The sequence below is a fragment of the Chelonia mydas genome, chromosome 7, assembly GCF_015237465.2.
Source record: "Chelonia mydas isolate rCheMyd1 chromosome 7, rCheMyd1.pri.v2, whole genome shotgun sequence".
NCBI classification, from domain to species: domain Eukaryota; kingdom Metazoa; phylum Chordata; order Testudines; family Cheloniidae; genus Chelonia; species Chelonia mydas.
In genome coordinates, this window is record NC_057853.1 from 57,831,247 (window position 1) to 57,843,421 (window position 12,175).

The following is a 12,175-nucleotide window of genomic DNA, read 5'->3' on the forward strand; positions in this document are numbered from 1 at the left end:
GGTGGAGCCCGTTCCTCTCCCCTATGTTGGGAAGCCCTCCGGCTATGGGAGTTCTGCATAGCCCATTCCATTCACCTGGAGGATTCATTTCTACCAGGAGCTCAGAACGAACTAGTGGACCTCCTCAGCAGGTCCTTCTGCAGTCACGAGTGGTTCATCTGCCCGGATGTCATACACTACATCTTCCAGAAGTGGGGATTTCCCCAGGTCAATCTGTTCGCCACCCGGAGCAACAGAAAGTGCCCGCAATTCTGTTCCTTCCAGAAACACATCCAGGGCTTGCTTGCGGACACATTCCTGCTCCCCTGGGCAGGACGTCTGTTGTACACCTTTCCACCAATCCCCCTCATCCACAAGATCCTACTCAAAGTCTGCAGAGAGAGGCATGGACGATTCTGGTGGCACCAGCGTTGCCTCTGGACCTGATCACATGGGACCACAGTTGTCTTCATCACCCCGACCTCCAGTCCTTCCATCTCATAGCCTGGAAGCTTTATGGCTAAACCCCATGGAGTTCCTCTTCTCAGAACTGGTAAGAGAGGTCCTACTCGGCAGCAGAAAACCTCCACTAGGGCCACATACCTCGCAAAGTGGAAGAAGTTTACATTCTGGTGCACTCAGCATCGTACAGCCCCACTCCAGGTGCCCATACCACTCATCCTGGAGTACCTACTGCACCTGAGACAGCAGGGTCTCACAGCGTCATCCATCAAAGTGCACCTTGCAGCCATTTCGGCCTTCCACCCAGGAGTGGCCAGGCATTCCGTCTTCACCAACCCCATGGTTGCCCATTTCCTCAGGGCCTGGAATGGTTATACCCACAAATTGGACAACCGGTCCCTGCGTGGGACCTTAACCTCGTCCTCTCCCAACTAACGGGGCCCTCTTTCGAACTGCTGGGGACTTCCTCCCTTCTCTACCTGTCGTGGAAGGTAGCTTTTCTGGTCGCCATTACCTCAGCAAGAAGGGTGTCGGAGTTAAAGACCTTCACATCCGACCCTCCGTACACGGACAATGTACAGCTTAGACCTCACCCAGCCTTCCTTCCAAAAGTGGCGTCACATTTGCACACCAACCAGGACATTTTTCTGCCTGTCTTCTTCCCTAAGCCTCATGCTAATATCCAAGAACAGAGATTCCACTTATTGGATGTTCGGCGGGCGCTAGCCTTTACATTGAGCACATGAAGCTGTTCCAAGAGTCAAACCACCTCTTCGTGGTGGTGGCAGACCAGATGAAGGGACTCCCGGTCACATCTCAGAGAATCTCATCGTGAATCACATCCTGCATCCAGACATGCTACGACCTAGCCAAGGTTCCAGCCCCGGCTCTTACAGCACACTCCACAAGGGTGCAGGCTTCATCGGTGGTGTTCCTGGCCCAGGTCTCAATGCAGGAGATCTGGAGGGCAGCAACGAGGTTCTCGGTGCTTACGTTCACCTCTCATTACACCACCATCCAGCATGCCAGAGATGATGCAGCATTCAGCAGAGCAGTGCTCCAGTCAGCAATTCCATAACTCTGACCCCACCACCTAGGTAGGATATGGGAGTCACCTACTTGGAATCGATATGAGAAATCACTCGAAGAAGAAAAACCGGTTACTCACCTTCTCATAACTGTTATTCTTCTAGATGTGTTGCTCATGTCCATTCCAAACCCACCTGCCTTCCTCTCTGTCAGAGTAGCCGGTAAGAAGGAACTGAGGAGGCGCTAGGTCGGCAAGGTCATATATCCAGCACCATGAAGGTGCCGCTCCAGGGGGCTTCACAGCCGACCTGACGGGAGCTGCTAAGGGAAAACTTTCTGACGACTGTGCACGTGGCGTGCGCACACCTAATTGGAATGGACATGAGCAACACTTCTCGAAGAACAACAGTTACGAGAAGGTGAGTAACTGTTTTTTACAACCCCCCCCCCCCCCCTCACATAACAGCCTTTCCCACAAACCTCCCATCTGGCCAGCTCCCAGAGTCAAACACCTTCCCAGCCCTAGTTCACCCCATGTGCCCGCCCTCTCCACTCTCTAGGGAGCACTCTACCACAGTCTGGGGTGGGGAGACACAAAGTGTCTGCAGGTGGGCCCTGGACTCTTCTCTCTTCACCCCATCCCATATGGCTGGTGTCTGCCCCCCATCAGTTCTGGAGTGGTGGCTCATGCTGTTTCTTCCCCTGCATGGGGTGAGGTGGGTGTTGCCAACTTAGCGACTTTGTCACTAGATTTAGTGACTTTTTGGTTTCCCTAGCGAGAAAATAAGTATCAAAGTGACCCGTGACAAATCTAGCAACTGTCACTGCCAATTACAGGTTTCAGAGTAACAGCCGTGTTAGTCTGTATTCGCAAAAAGAAAAGGAGGACTTGTGGCACTTTAGAGACTAACCAATTTATTTGAGCATAAGCTTTCGTGAGCTACAGCTCACTTCATCGAAAGCTTATGCTCAAATAAATTGGTTAGTCTCTAAGGTGCCACAAGTCCTCCTTTTCTTTTTGCCAATTACAGTGACATTCAAAGAAAGAAGTCACCAATATCTATAGTCACAAAATCCTTCACAAGCAGCTCAATAGTGTTAATCCATTCCATGCTTTTCTTACTACATTCTGTTGCACACCAAGTCAATGTCATTACCTCTCAATTGAGCATGTCCTCGGAAGGAATCGCATTCCAGGGCTGCTTGGGCTGAGATCGCTATAATCTGCAGGCAAGGAAAAGACATTTGTGGAGGCTAATTAAATACTTTGCTAAAGCCAGGCGCACTTTGGAGAGAGCAGCACATTAGCCAGGGCTTTTTTTTACCCAAATGTGTTCTTTCTCGCCGCTCCATAGTAGGTAGCGCACCCTGTGATGCAAGGAAAGACGGCTAATGAAGCAGGCTGGGCAGGGGAGGCAGGTTAGCCAGCGAGGAGAGCCGCACGGATGGAAGGTGGGGTGGGATGAGACAGGGCCATGTGCCCCAATGGGTGGGGGGCACCGTGCCTCCAGGAAGGAAGCACTTGCTACAGGATCAAAGGTGGAGCTATTTTGCTTTCAGTTGCCCTTTACTCCTTCCCCTGGCTTGGCCTGGGGTTAGCTGCCCAGCTCTTTCCAGAAATGAAACCCTGGAAACCCTGATTTTTGTTTTTAAATCTACTTTCTTGGCTCCCGACAGCACCGAGCTCAGGTAAGGCGAATGCCCTCTTTCCCCTGGCTCTGGGCTCTCCCTTTCACTAACCTGCCGGCTCCAATCCAGGCTGGCAAGAAAGGGAGGCTCAGCTGAATTAACCAACTCCAGCCAGCCTGGGCTGCAGTGTACAGAGCGCCCTTCCCAATGAGCACCTCAGGGCGCCCTCCTGATGATGACAATGTGCTGTTGTAGTTGCTTCTGGTGTGCCACAGTATATTGTAAGAAGAGCATGGAATGGATTTTATTAACACTATTGAGCTGCTTGTGAATGATTTTGTGACTATACTTGTCTGTGTGTGTGTGCGTGTGTGTATAATTCTCTGGAAATTTTGTTCGATGACATTTTTGACTCCTTTTGAGTGCTTAAACAGCTACATCTAGCAACTTTTCAGGGTTTGTCTGGTGACTTTCTGCTATGTGGAGTTGGCAACGCTGGAAGCAGGAGGAAGCGTGTGGCCCATATGGCTTCACTTGCACTGTGAAGTTTAATGTGATGGAATGAAGCATTGTGCATAGATGATGGGACTTGGTGCCACCTGGCATGACACCCCCTCCCCCCGGTGTGTGTCCATGTGTTTCCATAGCCCTGTCTGGAATGTGGCTGCATCTCACCCCCAGAGAGGCTTTTAGCCTCTGATGCTGGTCATATCACCCAGCATAGTTACGGAGACACGCACACCTTGCGAGGGCAGGGAAAGTCACTCTTAGCACTCTAGAAACAATAGGATGAGCTGTGATCTCCTTCTTCTGTTCAGAGGCGCCAAAGGGAGCCATCGGACAGATCATCCATACCGAGAAAATCATTCTGGCCGTCGAGAAAAACAAAGTTTTGATCCCCCCGCTCTGGAACAAAACCTTCTGCTGGGGATTTGACGATTTCACCTGCTGCCTTGGAAACTACGGAACTGACAAGGTAAATGAGAACAAAGGCCAAGGGTTTTGAAACACCGGAGAGGGTGGACCAGTGCTCTGAGGTGGTACAGAGAATCCTCTTTCAAGATGCTTGGTGAGTCTTGCTCATGTGCTCAGGGTCTAACAGATGACCAGATTTTGGGGTGGGAAGGAAGTTCTCAGGTCACATTGGCAAGGACCTTGGGATGTTTCACCTTCCTCTGCAGCTTGGGGCATGGATCACCTGCTGGGATCATCTTGGCATGTCCCACCTAATCAATTCCCTGCCAGTGCAGGGGCCTTGGTCATTGGTGGCACCTCAGTCTCTCCCACTCTCTGCCTGTGGCTCACAAGAGTGTAGTCTGCTGGGGACTGAAATGCTTTAGCCTAACTAAAATCTTTGACTTTAATATGGGAGTGTCTGGGTGAAATGTAATGGCTTGTGCCATACAGGAGGTCAGATTGGATGACCTAAATGTTCCTTTCTGGCCTGAAATTCAATGGAAAGTGACTTGTGATTTTGGGTGTCTTGGTGTTTGAGGTGCCCAACTTGAGACATCGTAAAGAGGCCTCATTTTCAGAGGGTGGGTGCTCAGCACCTTCTGGAAATCTGACCCCACTGAGAGTGTCTCAGATTGAGCACCCAAAATCAGTAGTTCCTCTTGAAAATCTTGGCCGATATCGAACTGATCTGAAATTCTTATCTAGTTCCAGTCGCTATATTGTCTGTTACACTGAAACCGAGACTTGTGTGATAGGACGTAACAACAACACAATGTCTCTTGGCCCCTGATGAGAAATTTTGTGATGCAGAACTTTCTGCTGGGATTAAGATAGGACCATCTGTCAATTTCCTCCACCCCCCAAGCTTAGCACAGTGCTCTCATTCAAAACACTAATTCAGCTTCCCCTAGAAATCTGTAGAGCCCTGCCAATCTGCAGATATCTGCTTTATATCAGCGGATATCTGTGGACCATTTTTGCTGATAGTGCAGCTATGGGTACAAATTTTGTATCCACGCAGGGCTCTGACTGTAAGAGCCGGGCGGGCAGCTGTGAGGAACCGTGGCGGAGACCCTCCACCTGCCCTGGGTGGGGTCTGGGGGGCAGGGACGCTGGGTGGGGGACTGCTCAGGCCCCCTGCCAAAGGCAGATGGAGGGTCCAGCATGGCTCCTCGCAGTTGCCTGCCTGGCTCTTACCGTGGCCGGGCTGCGACTCTGAGAGCCACCCCCCCCACACACACACACACAGCTGGAGCTGGGTCGGGGAGAGCCATGCTGGCAGCTGTCAGGAGCCTGGGTCCCTCCAAACCCCTCCCTGTGCAGGGGTCTGGGGGGCATAGACTCGGGCTGGAGGCTGCTTGGGCCTCCTGCCTAGGGCAGTTGGAGGGACCCAGGCTCTCCACAGCTGCCAGCATGGCTCTCCCCGACCCAGCTCCAGCTGTGTGTGTGTGTGTGTGTCATGGGGGGGTGGTGGCTCCGGCCAGAGAGCGGCTCTTGGAGCTGCAGCCTGGCCACGGTAAGAGCCAGCCGGGGAGCTGTGGCGGACCCTCCACCTGCCCTGGGTAGGGAGCCCGAGCAGCCCCCAGGAAGTTCCATAGGTCGCTCACCTGGCCAGATCAGTGTGGAGCCCAGCCAGGGAGCCATGGGGAACCCTGGCGGACCCTTCACCCGCCCTCAGTGCAGGAGATGGGGGCTGAAGCAGCCCCTGACTGTGTCCCCACCCCCAAGGCTCCCCGCCCGGCCAAGGGTAGGTGGAGGGTCTGCAACTCCACACAGGCTCCTCACAGCTGCCCGTGGGGCTCTCGCCGACCCGGCTCCAGTGGGGGGTGGGAGGTGCCTCGGAGCCTCAGCCCAGCCCTGGTGCAGAGCCCTGCAAATCCACAGATAGCCACAGATAATTCTTGCAGTTTGGATGCGGATACACATTTTTGTATCCATGCAGGGCTCTAGAAATCTGATTCTCTGACTTCTTTACTGTAAGAATCAACAGCACACATGGCAGTGCTGCGTGCATGCTGGAGTGCCAGCGGCCAAGGAGAGAGCAGTGTTCTCTCTTAAAAGGAGGGATGGCCAGTGCTAGTGTGGGGCTCGGGAGACCAGCGTTCAGTTCTCTGCATAGTTCATCAGACGTTCAAAGTAGCAGAAACCTTTCTCTTTCCCCTGGGAAGCTAAATGTGTACCGAACCATTTGCTGGGAAAACACAAACAATCAGGGGTCACCAGTGGGGATAGAACCCGGGGATCCCTGCACCAAAAGCACCAGCCTCTACACTTGAGCAATTCCTCTACCTATGAGTAAGTAGCAGGTTGTTCTCCTCTCTATTTTAAGTACTTATATGGTGCCCCATCACTGTAGAATATGACAGCATCACAATCTGTAATGTATTTATCCTCACAACATGCCTGTGAGGTAGGGAGCTGCTTATTCCTATTGTACAGACGAGGAACTGGGCACAGAGAGACCAATTGACTCACCCAAAGTCACACAGGACGCCTGTTGGAGAGCAGAGAATGGAACCTGTTCCTTGAATCTTAAGCTAGTGCCCTAATTGCTGGATCATCTTTCCAATCCAGCCAGCAGGTAAAGGTTGATCCACTCCCACACCAACATACACATAACCATGCTGTTACACATGCAGGCTGTGAGAGCAGAACTGAGAGGAAAATTTAGTCTTTAGTCTGACTTCACTGTGAGTTGAGGATGCCCTGCACCTTGTAGGACTGGGCCCTTTCTTTGGACTGACCTTTGAGCCCAACCTTCCTTTAGTTCTCGAGAATGGGTAGGAGGAACATTCCTTTCCCAGTCTCGAAAGGAAGATGAGAGCTTGGTTCTCAGGCCCCAAATCTGTTCTCTGGTTTAAATATTGACAGGCTTCAATCAAAGGAATCTGTGCCACAGAAATGACTGCCAGTGTTTTTACCTTCTGCAGAACACGATGACACTCGAATGCATGGCAGATTGGGGCAAGTGCCTCTGTGCTGTATGTCCCACACCAACTACTGTCATTACCTCTGGAACGAGCACCGTTGTGTGTGTCTGGGAGCTTTCCCTGGTCAAGGACAAAGTGAGATGCCTGAACTTGAGAAAGGTACAGTACCACAGCTAACCTGACGTGCCAGCTTAGTAAGTGCAGGTCTGAGATCAGAACTGGGAAGGGGTTTTGATGAAAGCTGTTCCTCTATCAGGGTGACAAAGAAAGATGGTATAGATGGCATCACACAGCATATCAACCTGCCACCCGTTCAGGCATTGACAGTGACAAATGGACTCAGGGAATCTAACCCAGAGTTGTTTTGACAAAACACTTTTTCAACATAAAATGCCATAGTGTCAAAAACAAATGTCGTTCTGCAGAAACATGTCATTTTCAATGAAACTTTTGTTGGGGAGGTTTCTCAGGTTCAAAGTAAGGATGCTCTGGGTCTCCCATACTGTAAGTGTGTGTTTAGTGACTGGGCTATTGGTTATTCTGGGGTGGGGCTCAGGTTCGTGATTCACAGCATGGATCGATCTTTCTCTCAGGTGAGTACCCTAACCACTGGCAGTTGGCTGTTCTGGGGTGAGTGGGCGTCTCTTTCATTCTCTCAGGTGTTCAGCTGAAAATTTCAAAAGGTCTCAGGTTTGATACAAAACCAAAAGTTTGAAACATCAACTTTTTGCGTAAAATAGAATTCTTGTTTCCAGCCTTCCCTATCTGTAACCCCATATGGGGTTGGTCGTACCTGCCTCTAACAGACTCCTGAGCAGTCTATCTTTTTCTCACACTTTAGCAATGCTAGTATAGCTTGCTATGCCCTCAAGTCTTGAAAATAAGAAATATACCCCTCCACTCCAACCTCCCGTGGACCTTCACCCCACCCAGCTCCATCCGAGTCGTTATGTATTGTTCAAATGGTTCCCATTTCCTTTTTTCTAGCTGGGTCAGGAGGCAGGAGCACCAAAACGTTGTAAGACTTCTCTAACCAGATTTCCAGCCCAGTATTTCTGATCAAGAAGGTTCAGATAAGTAACCAGAGTTCTGGATACTTTACCTATCCTGAATTTGGGATAGGTTCATCCATCACTCCCATAAGGTGGTAAATGGCCCAAGTGGCAGAATATGGATCTCTATCCAGATCCAAACTGCCTTTCTCTAGTTTTCTGCTGGGGTAACTCCATTGTAATCAGGATTTAGACTGCCATAAAACTGAAGTAATGCCATAGACATTCAGGCCTGAAATTGTGACCACCTGGGCTGCTTTTATGAATACGCTTTTGATGTTCTTCAGTGATATCTAAGGAAATAGGCAGCAACTTGTTCCCTTTTCCCCTTAAACCAAATGAGATAACTCTCCTCTGATACTCTCAGGTGAAATAATAAGGGGAAGCGTTCGGGGGGTTTGAGAGACATGAAGGTATTCAATCCGTAGAAATATGCTCTGTCCATTGGTTCCTGCAGAAAAGACTCAGGAGAAAATGCAGGTTTTCCCAGGTCCAGGACAAGAACATATTTCATTTGCCATAGGTGATGGGGAAATGTCAAAAGGCTGAGTCTGGGTTGAGCTTGGAGAGGCCCCCAGAATATTATCTATTTAGCTAGACCTCTTGGCCCTGCAAATTGGGGCACAAATTGACATGAGTTTCTAATACTTCCTGCTTCTGAAGAGGCCCAAAACACCATCAGAAAGCCTTGTCTCATGAACGTCAGCCTGTCTGATTCCTCTCAGAACCCAGGACGCAGACATGGAAGGGAAAGAAACAGCTCTAGGATAAAATCTAAGCAACACATTTTGGAGATCAAGAAAAGTTCCGTTCAGGGTCAGTTTGCTTTTTGGGCAAAGGTTCAGGGAGGTTCTGTTTTACCTTTACTGGTTTGCCGGTCTCATTAGCGGCCCACAATTTATGGCTGACTTTTGAGGAGCCGGTGTTGCTAATGTGTATGCTGCAATTAAATGATATTGCCCATATTCCACAAAGTACCGGTGTGACATCACGCAATGCCAAAAACGGCCTGGATTTCCTTTCGGTCTCTACTGGCAGAGGGCATTAGTCATTTAGATGTCTCTGTGGCCTAGATGTCAATCTGAACTATGCCCCTAAATGACTTCCAGTGAATTACGTGCTGTTGTTTCATGGTCGTTGTTTATTCTGCTGAACAAAACTATTGTATCGTTATCCCTGAGATACTGAGCTTCACTTAAGTAAAGCTGATGTGCTATAAAGCTCATGCTATTCACTTATCAGCCTTCTCAAGGGACTAATGTGTTCTTGTTTGAGTTGGAGTAAAAGACAGAAACTGTGTTTCAGCAGGAAGATCTTATTCCCTTCTTAACGGGCTGCCTCCAGAGTTTTGTGTAGCACTGAAGATGCAGCGTAATAGCCACGGTATCCATCTGTGCAGTTTTATCTGCCTAAAAAAGAGTGGCCCATGTGACTCACACTCCCATAACTCTGCACCAAGGGAAACACGTAACCGGTTCGGATAAGCATCCAGAAGAGCTGTGTTGCGCCTTTCAAGCACAGACCCATGGTGGAGTGGGTGCAGCAAAGCCGCAGCACACCCCTGCTGAGTCACCCTTTTTGCAGGTGCAGTGTTTCCTTTGTGGCTGGCCAGTGTATGGAGGGGGTGAAGTGACCACTGACTACTGCCACAGGCCAGGTGCAGTCTTTGTGCACAAGCACTGCAATCAGAGACCAGGGCTCTGTCTGCCCTGAATTGGCAGCACTGACTGGCTCTGCCTGAACGGAGAAGTCCTGTGATGGTGGCTTCCCTTGTGCTGTCGCACTGCTGTCCAGCCTTAGAGAACAGGGACCTGCAAACCAAGAAACTAACGGCAAAGGTCTGAAACCTGGAGAAGAGCTCTCAGCAGGTTGGTGTGAATGGTCTGTTTCCTGCTCCAGAGATGCACTCACTGCCAGCTCCACAGCCTGAGCCCCAGGAGCCCAAATCAGCGAACCTGGGCCGGCAAAGACCGCGCCGCCAGTCTTGCATATCTGTGTAGATGTAACCAGAGACTCAGACTCACATCCCTGTTCTGATTCAGACACGGAGTCGCTCTCTCTCTCTCTGCAGCCACTGAATATTTAATTATCTATACAAAGTGGAGGAGCTCCGACAGCAGATACGGAGGGAGCAAGAGGATGACTCAGTAGCGTGGTGGTCAGGACACTTACCTGGGTCTCCCACGTCCCAGATGAGTGCCTGCACCGGTGGGCTATTCAGGAGTGAGGTGTGTCTCTCTCTCTTGAATTCCATCCAAAATTCCACCCTCGGAAACTTTCCCAACAAAATTTTTGTCGAAACCAACATGTTTCCGCAACAAGGTTCAGTTCTGATGAATCAGCATTTTCTGACAAGTTAAAAAGTTCTATTTTGTGTGAACCAAAAAACTCCAGGTGAAACTGATCAGCAGCCACTGTGTTCTGTGTCGCATGGGAACAAACTCCACTGGGTTTTGTCTGGTTGTGACCTACAACCATAAATCGCTCGCAGACTGCCCTGAAGTTCCAAGCCTGCCCCAAACTCACCCCACAGCCTGGAGCCCCCCAGAGCTCAGTTGGGAATGGGCTTCAAGGCTGGGATGAAAACTTTGCACAGCTTTGCTTAAATCCCCTCTTCTGCCATTATCTTTTACCCATGAGCTCATACTTTGATAGGGTCTAAAATTACATCAAACCCTGTATCTCAGGCCCATGTCACGCCTGTGAGACCTGAAAGTCATCTCGGTCCCATACAGCCTGGTGCAACAGAGCATGTTCACCCGAGGGGTTCATATTTAAATGCTGTTGTCCGAACAACCTTGGCAAATAGCATTTATTAGGTGGCCAGCAAGAAGTTGGGCTGACATAGGAGGAGAGTATATACCATACGTGTTCTGAGAGGTCAACAGGGACGTTCAGGACCGAGACCCATGCTGAACCGAGTCAAACCCTAGAAGTTCATTGATTATTCCATGCAGAGAAAGCCAGCGGGGAATTCACCTCTCCAATTAAAATTCGCATTAAAACTCTGGTGTGACATTCAGGGAAGTTGAGTCATAGCACTCATTGACTTCAGTACGACTGAATTTTAAGGCCCAGGAATTTTAAAGAAAGCAAGTAGGGCCCGATTCTCCGTTGTCCAAAACCTTGTACCCTCATTTACAGCACTGCATGTTGGGTGTAAAATCAGATCGGCATATCACATCCATTAAGTGAAATGAATGTATTAGTTTCTGTCTGTAATACATTGACTAAAATTAAGGGGCTTTTTTATGGAAGACCTAAATTTTGGGGCTAAACTAAACTGGCAGTGTCTCTTATGATAGAGATGCTTACAAAATAGGGGGGAGGGGTAAAAGAAAGTAATGTTTAACAGAAAGGTTCCCAGAGAGGTTAATTTTAATTTCGCAAAACTTCAGTATTAGGAAAAATATTGAGACGGTCTGTATTGGGTAGAATAATAGGGAGAAATGTCTCCAAAATGTCATTGAAAATTTTTTTTATTTAAAAATTTTACAAATGTTGAACAGCTCTAACCTCTGAGTATGAATCTCACCTTGATAAGGCCAGAAGGGCAAAGGTAAGAGACGTTTTACACTGCTAACCAGAGCTAAAAGTGTTTTATATGAGGCAGTATGGTCAAATAGCTATGACACAAGTCTAAGGACAAGGAGATCTGGGTTCTGTTACCACCTCTGATTCACTGGGTAAGTTTAGGAAAGTCACTTAATCTCTCTGGACCTCAGTTTCCCCATCTTTAAGTTAAGGACAAGGGAGCTTTGAGATTCCATTTTAGACTCTGATTTTGTGGAGTAAATCACATGTTCTTGCTAAACTAATCCCAGTGGGAATGTGGATCCCTAGTAACCCAGCTGCTTGGTTATGGTTCGGGGTCGCTTTGTACTCCCAGGCTTTGTATGGACACACTCAGGCCGTGACCTGTCTGGCTGCATCTGTGACCTACAGCGTCCTTGTGAGCGGATCCAATGACAGAACCTGCATCATATGGGACCTGAACAAGCTGACATACGTCACCCATCTCCCTGCCCATAGGGCCAGTCTCTCTGCTATTGCCATCAACGATTCAACGGTAAGAACTTCATTTATCATCCTTCTCCTGATGTGTCCACGAGCATTTCATGATAATGTAAGGGGTGC

The 12,175-nt window shown here is 49.3% G+C and overlaps 1 protein-coding gene across 4 annotated transcripts in view; it reads left to right on the forward strand.

Annotated features, from left to right (window-relative positions):
- Window positions 1–12,175, forward strand: part of WDFY4 (WDFY family member 4) — a 250,741-nt gene that overhangs the window by 221,041 nt on the left and 17,525 nt on the right. For all 4 annotated transcript variants that reach the window (XM_037904402.2, XM_043552372.1, XM_043552374.1 and 1 more), the window contains exons 57-59: window positions 3,918–4,075; window positions 6,987–7,145; window positions 11,928–12,107. In XM_037904402.2, the coding sequence (XP_037760330.1) occupies window positions 3,918–4,075; window positions 6,987–7,145; window positions 11,928–12,107 (497 nt within the window). The remainder of the gene's footprint in view (window positions 1–3,917; window positions 4,076–6,986; window positions 7,146–11,927; window positions 12,108–12,175) is intronic.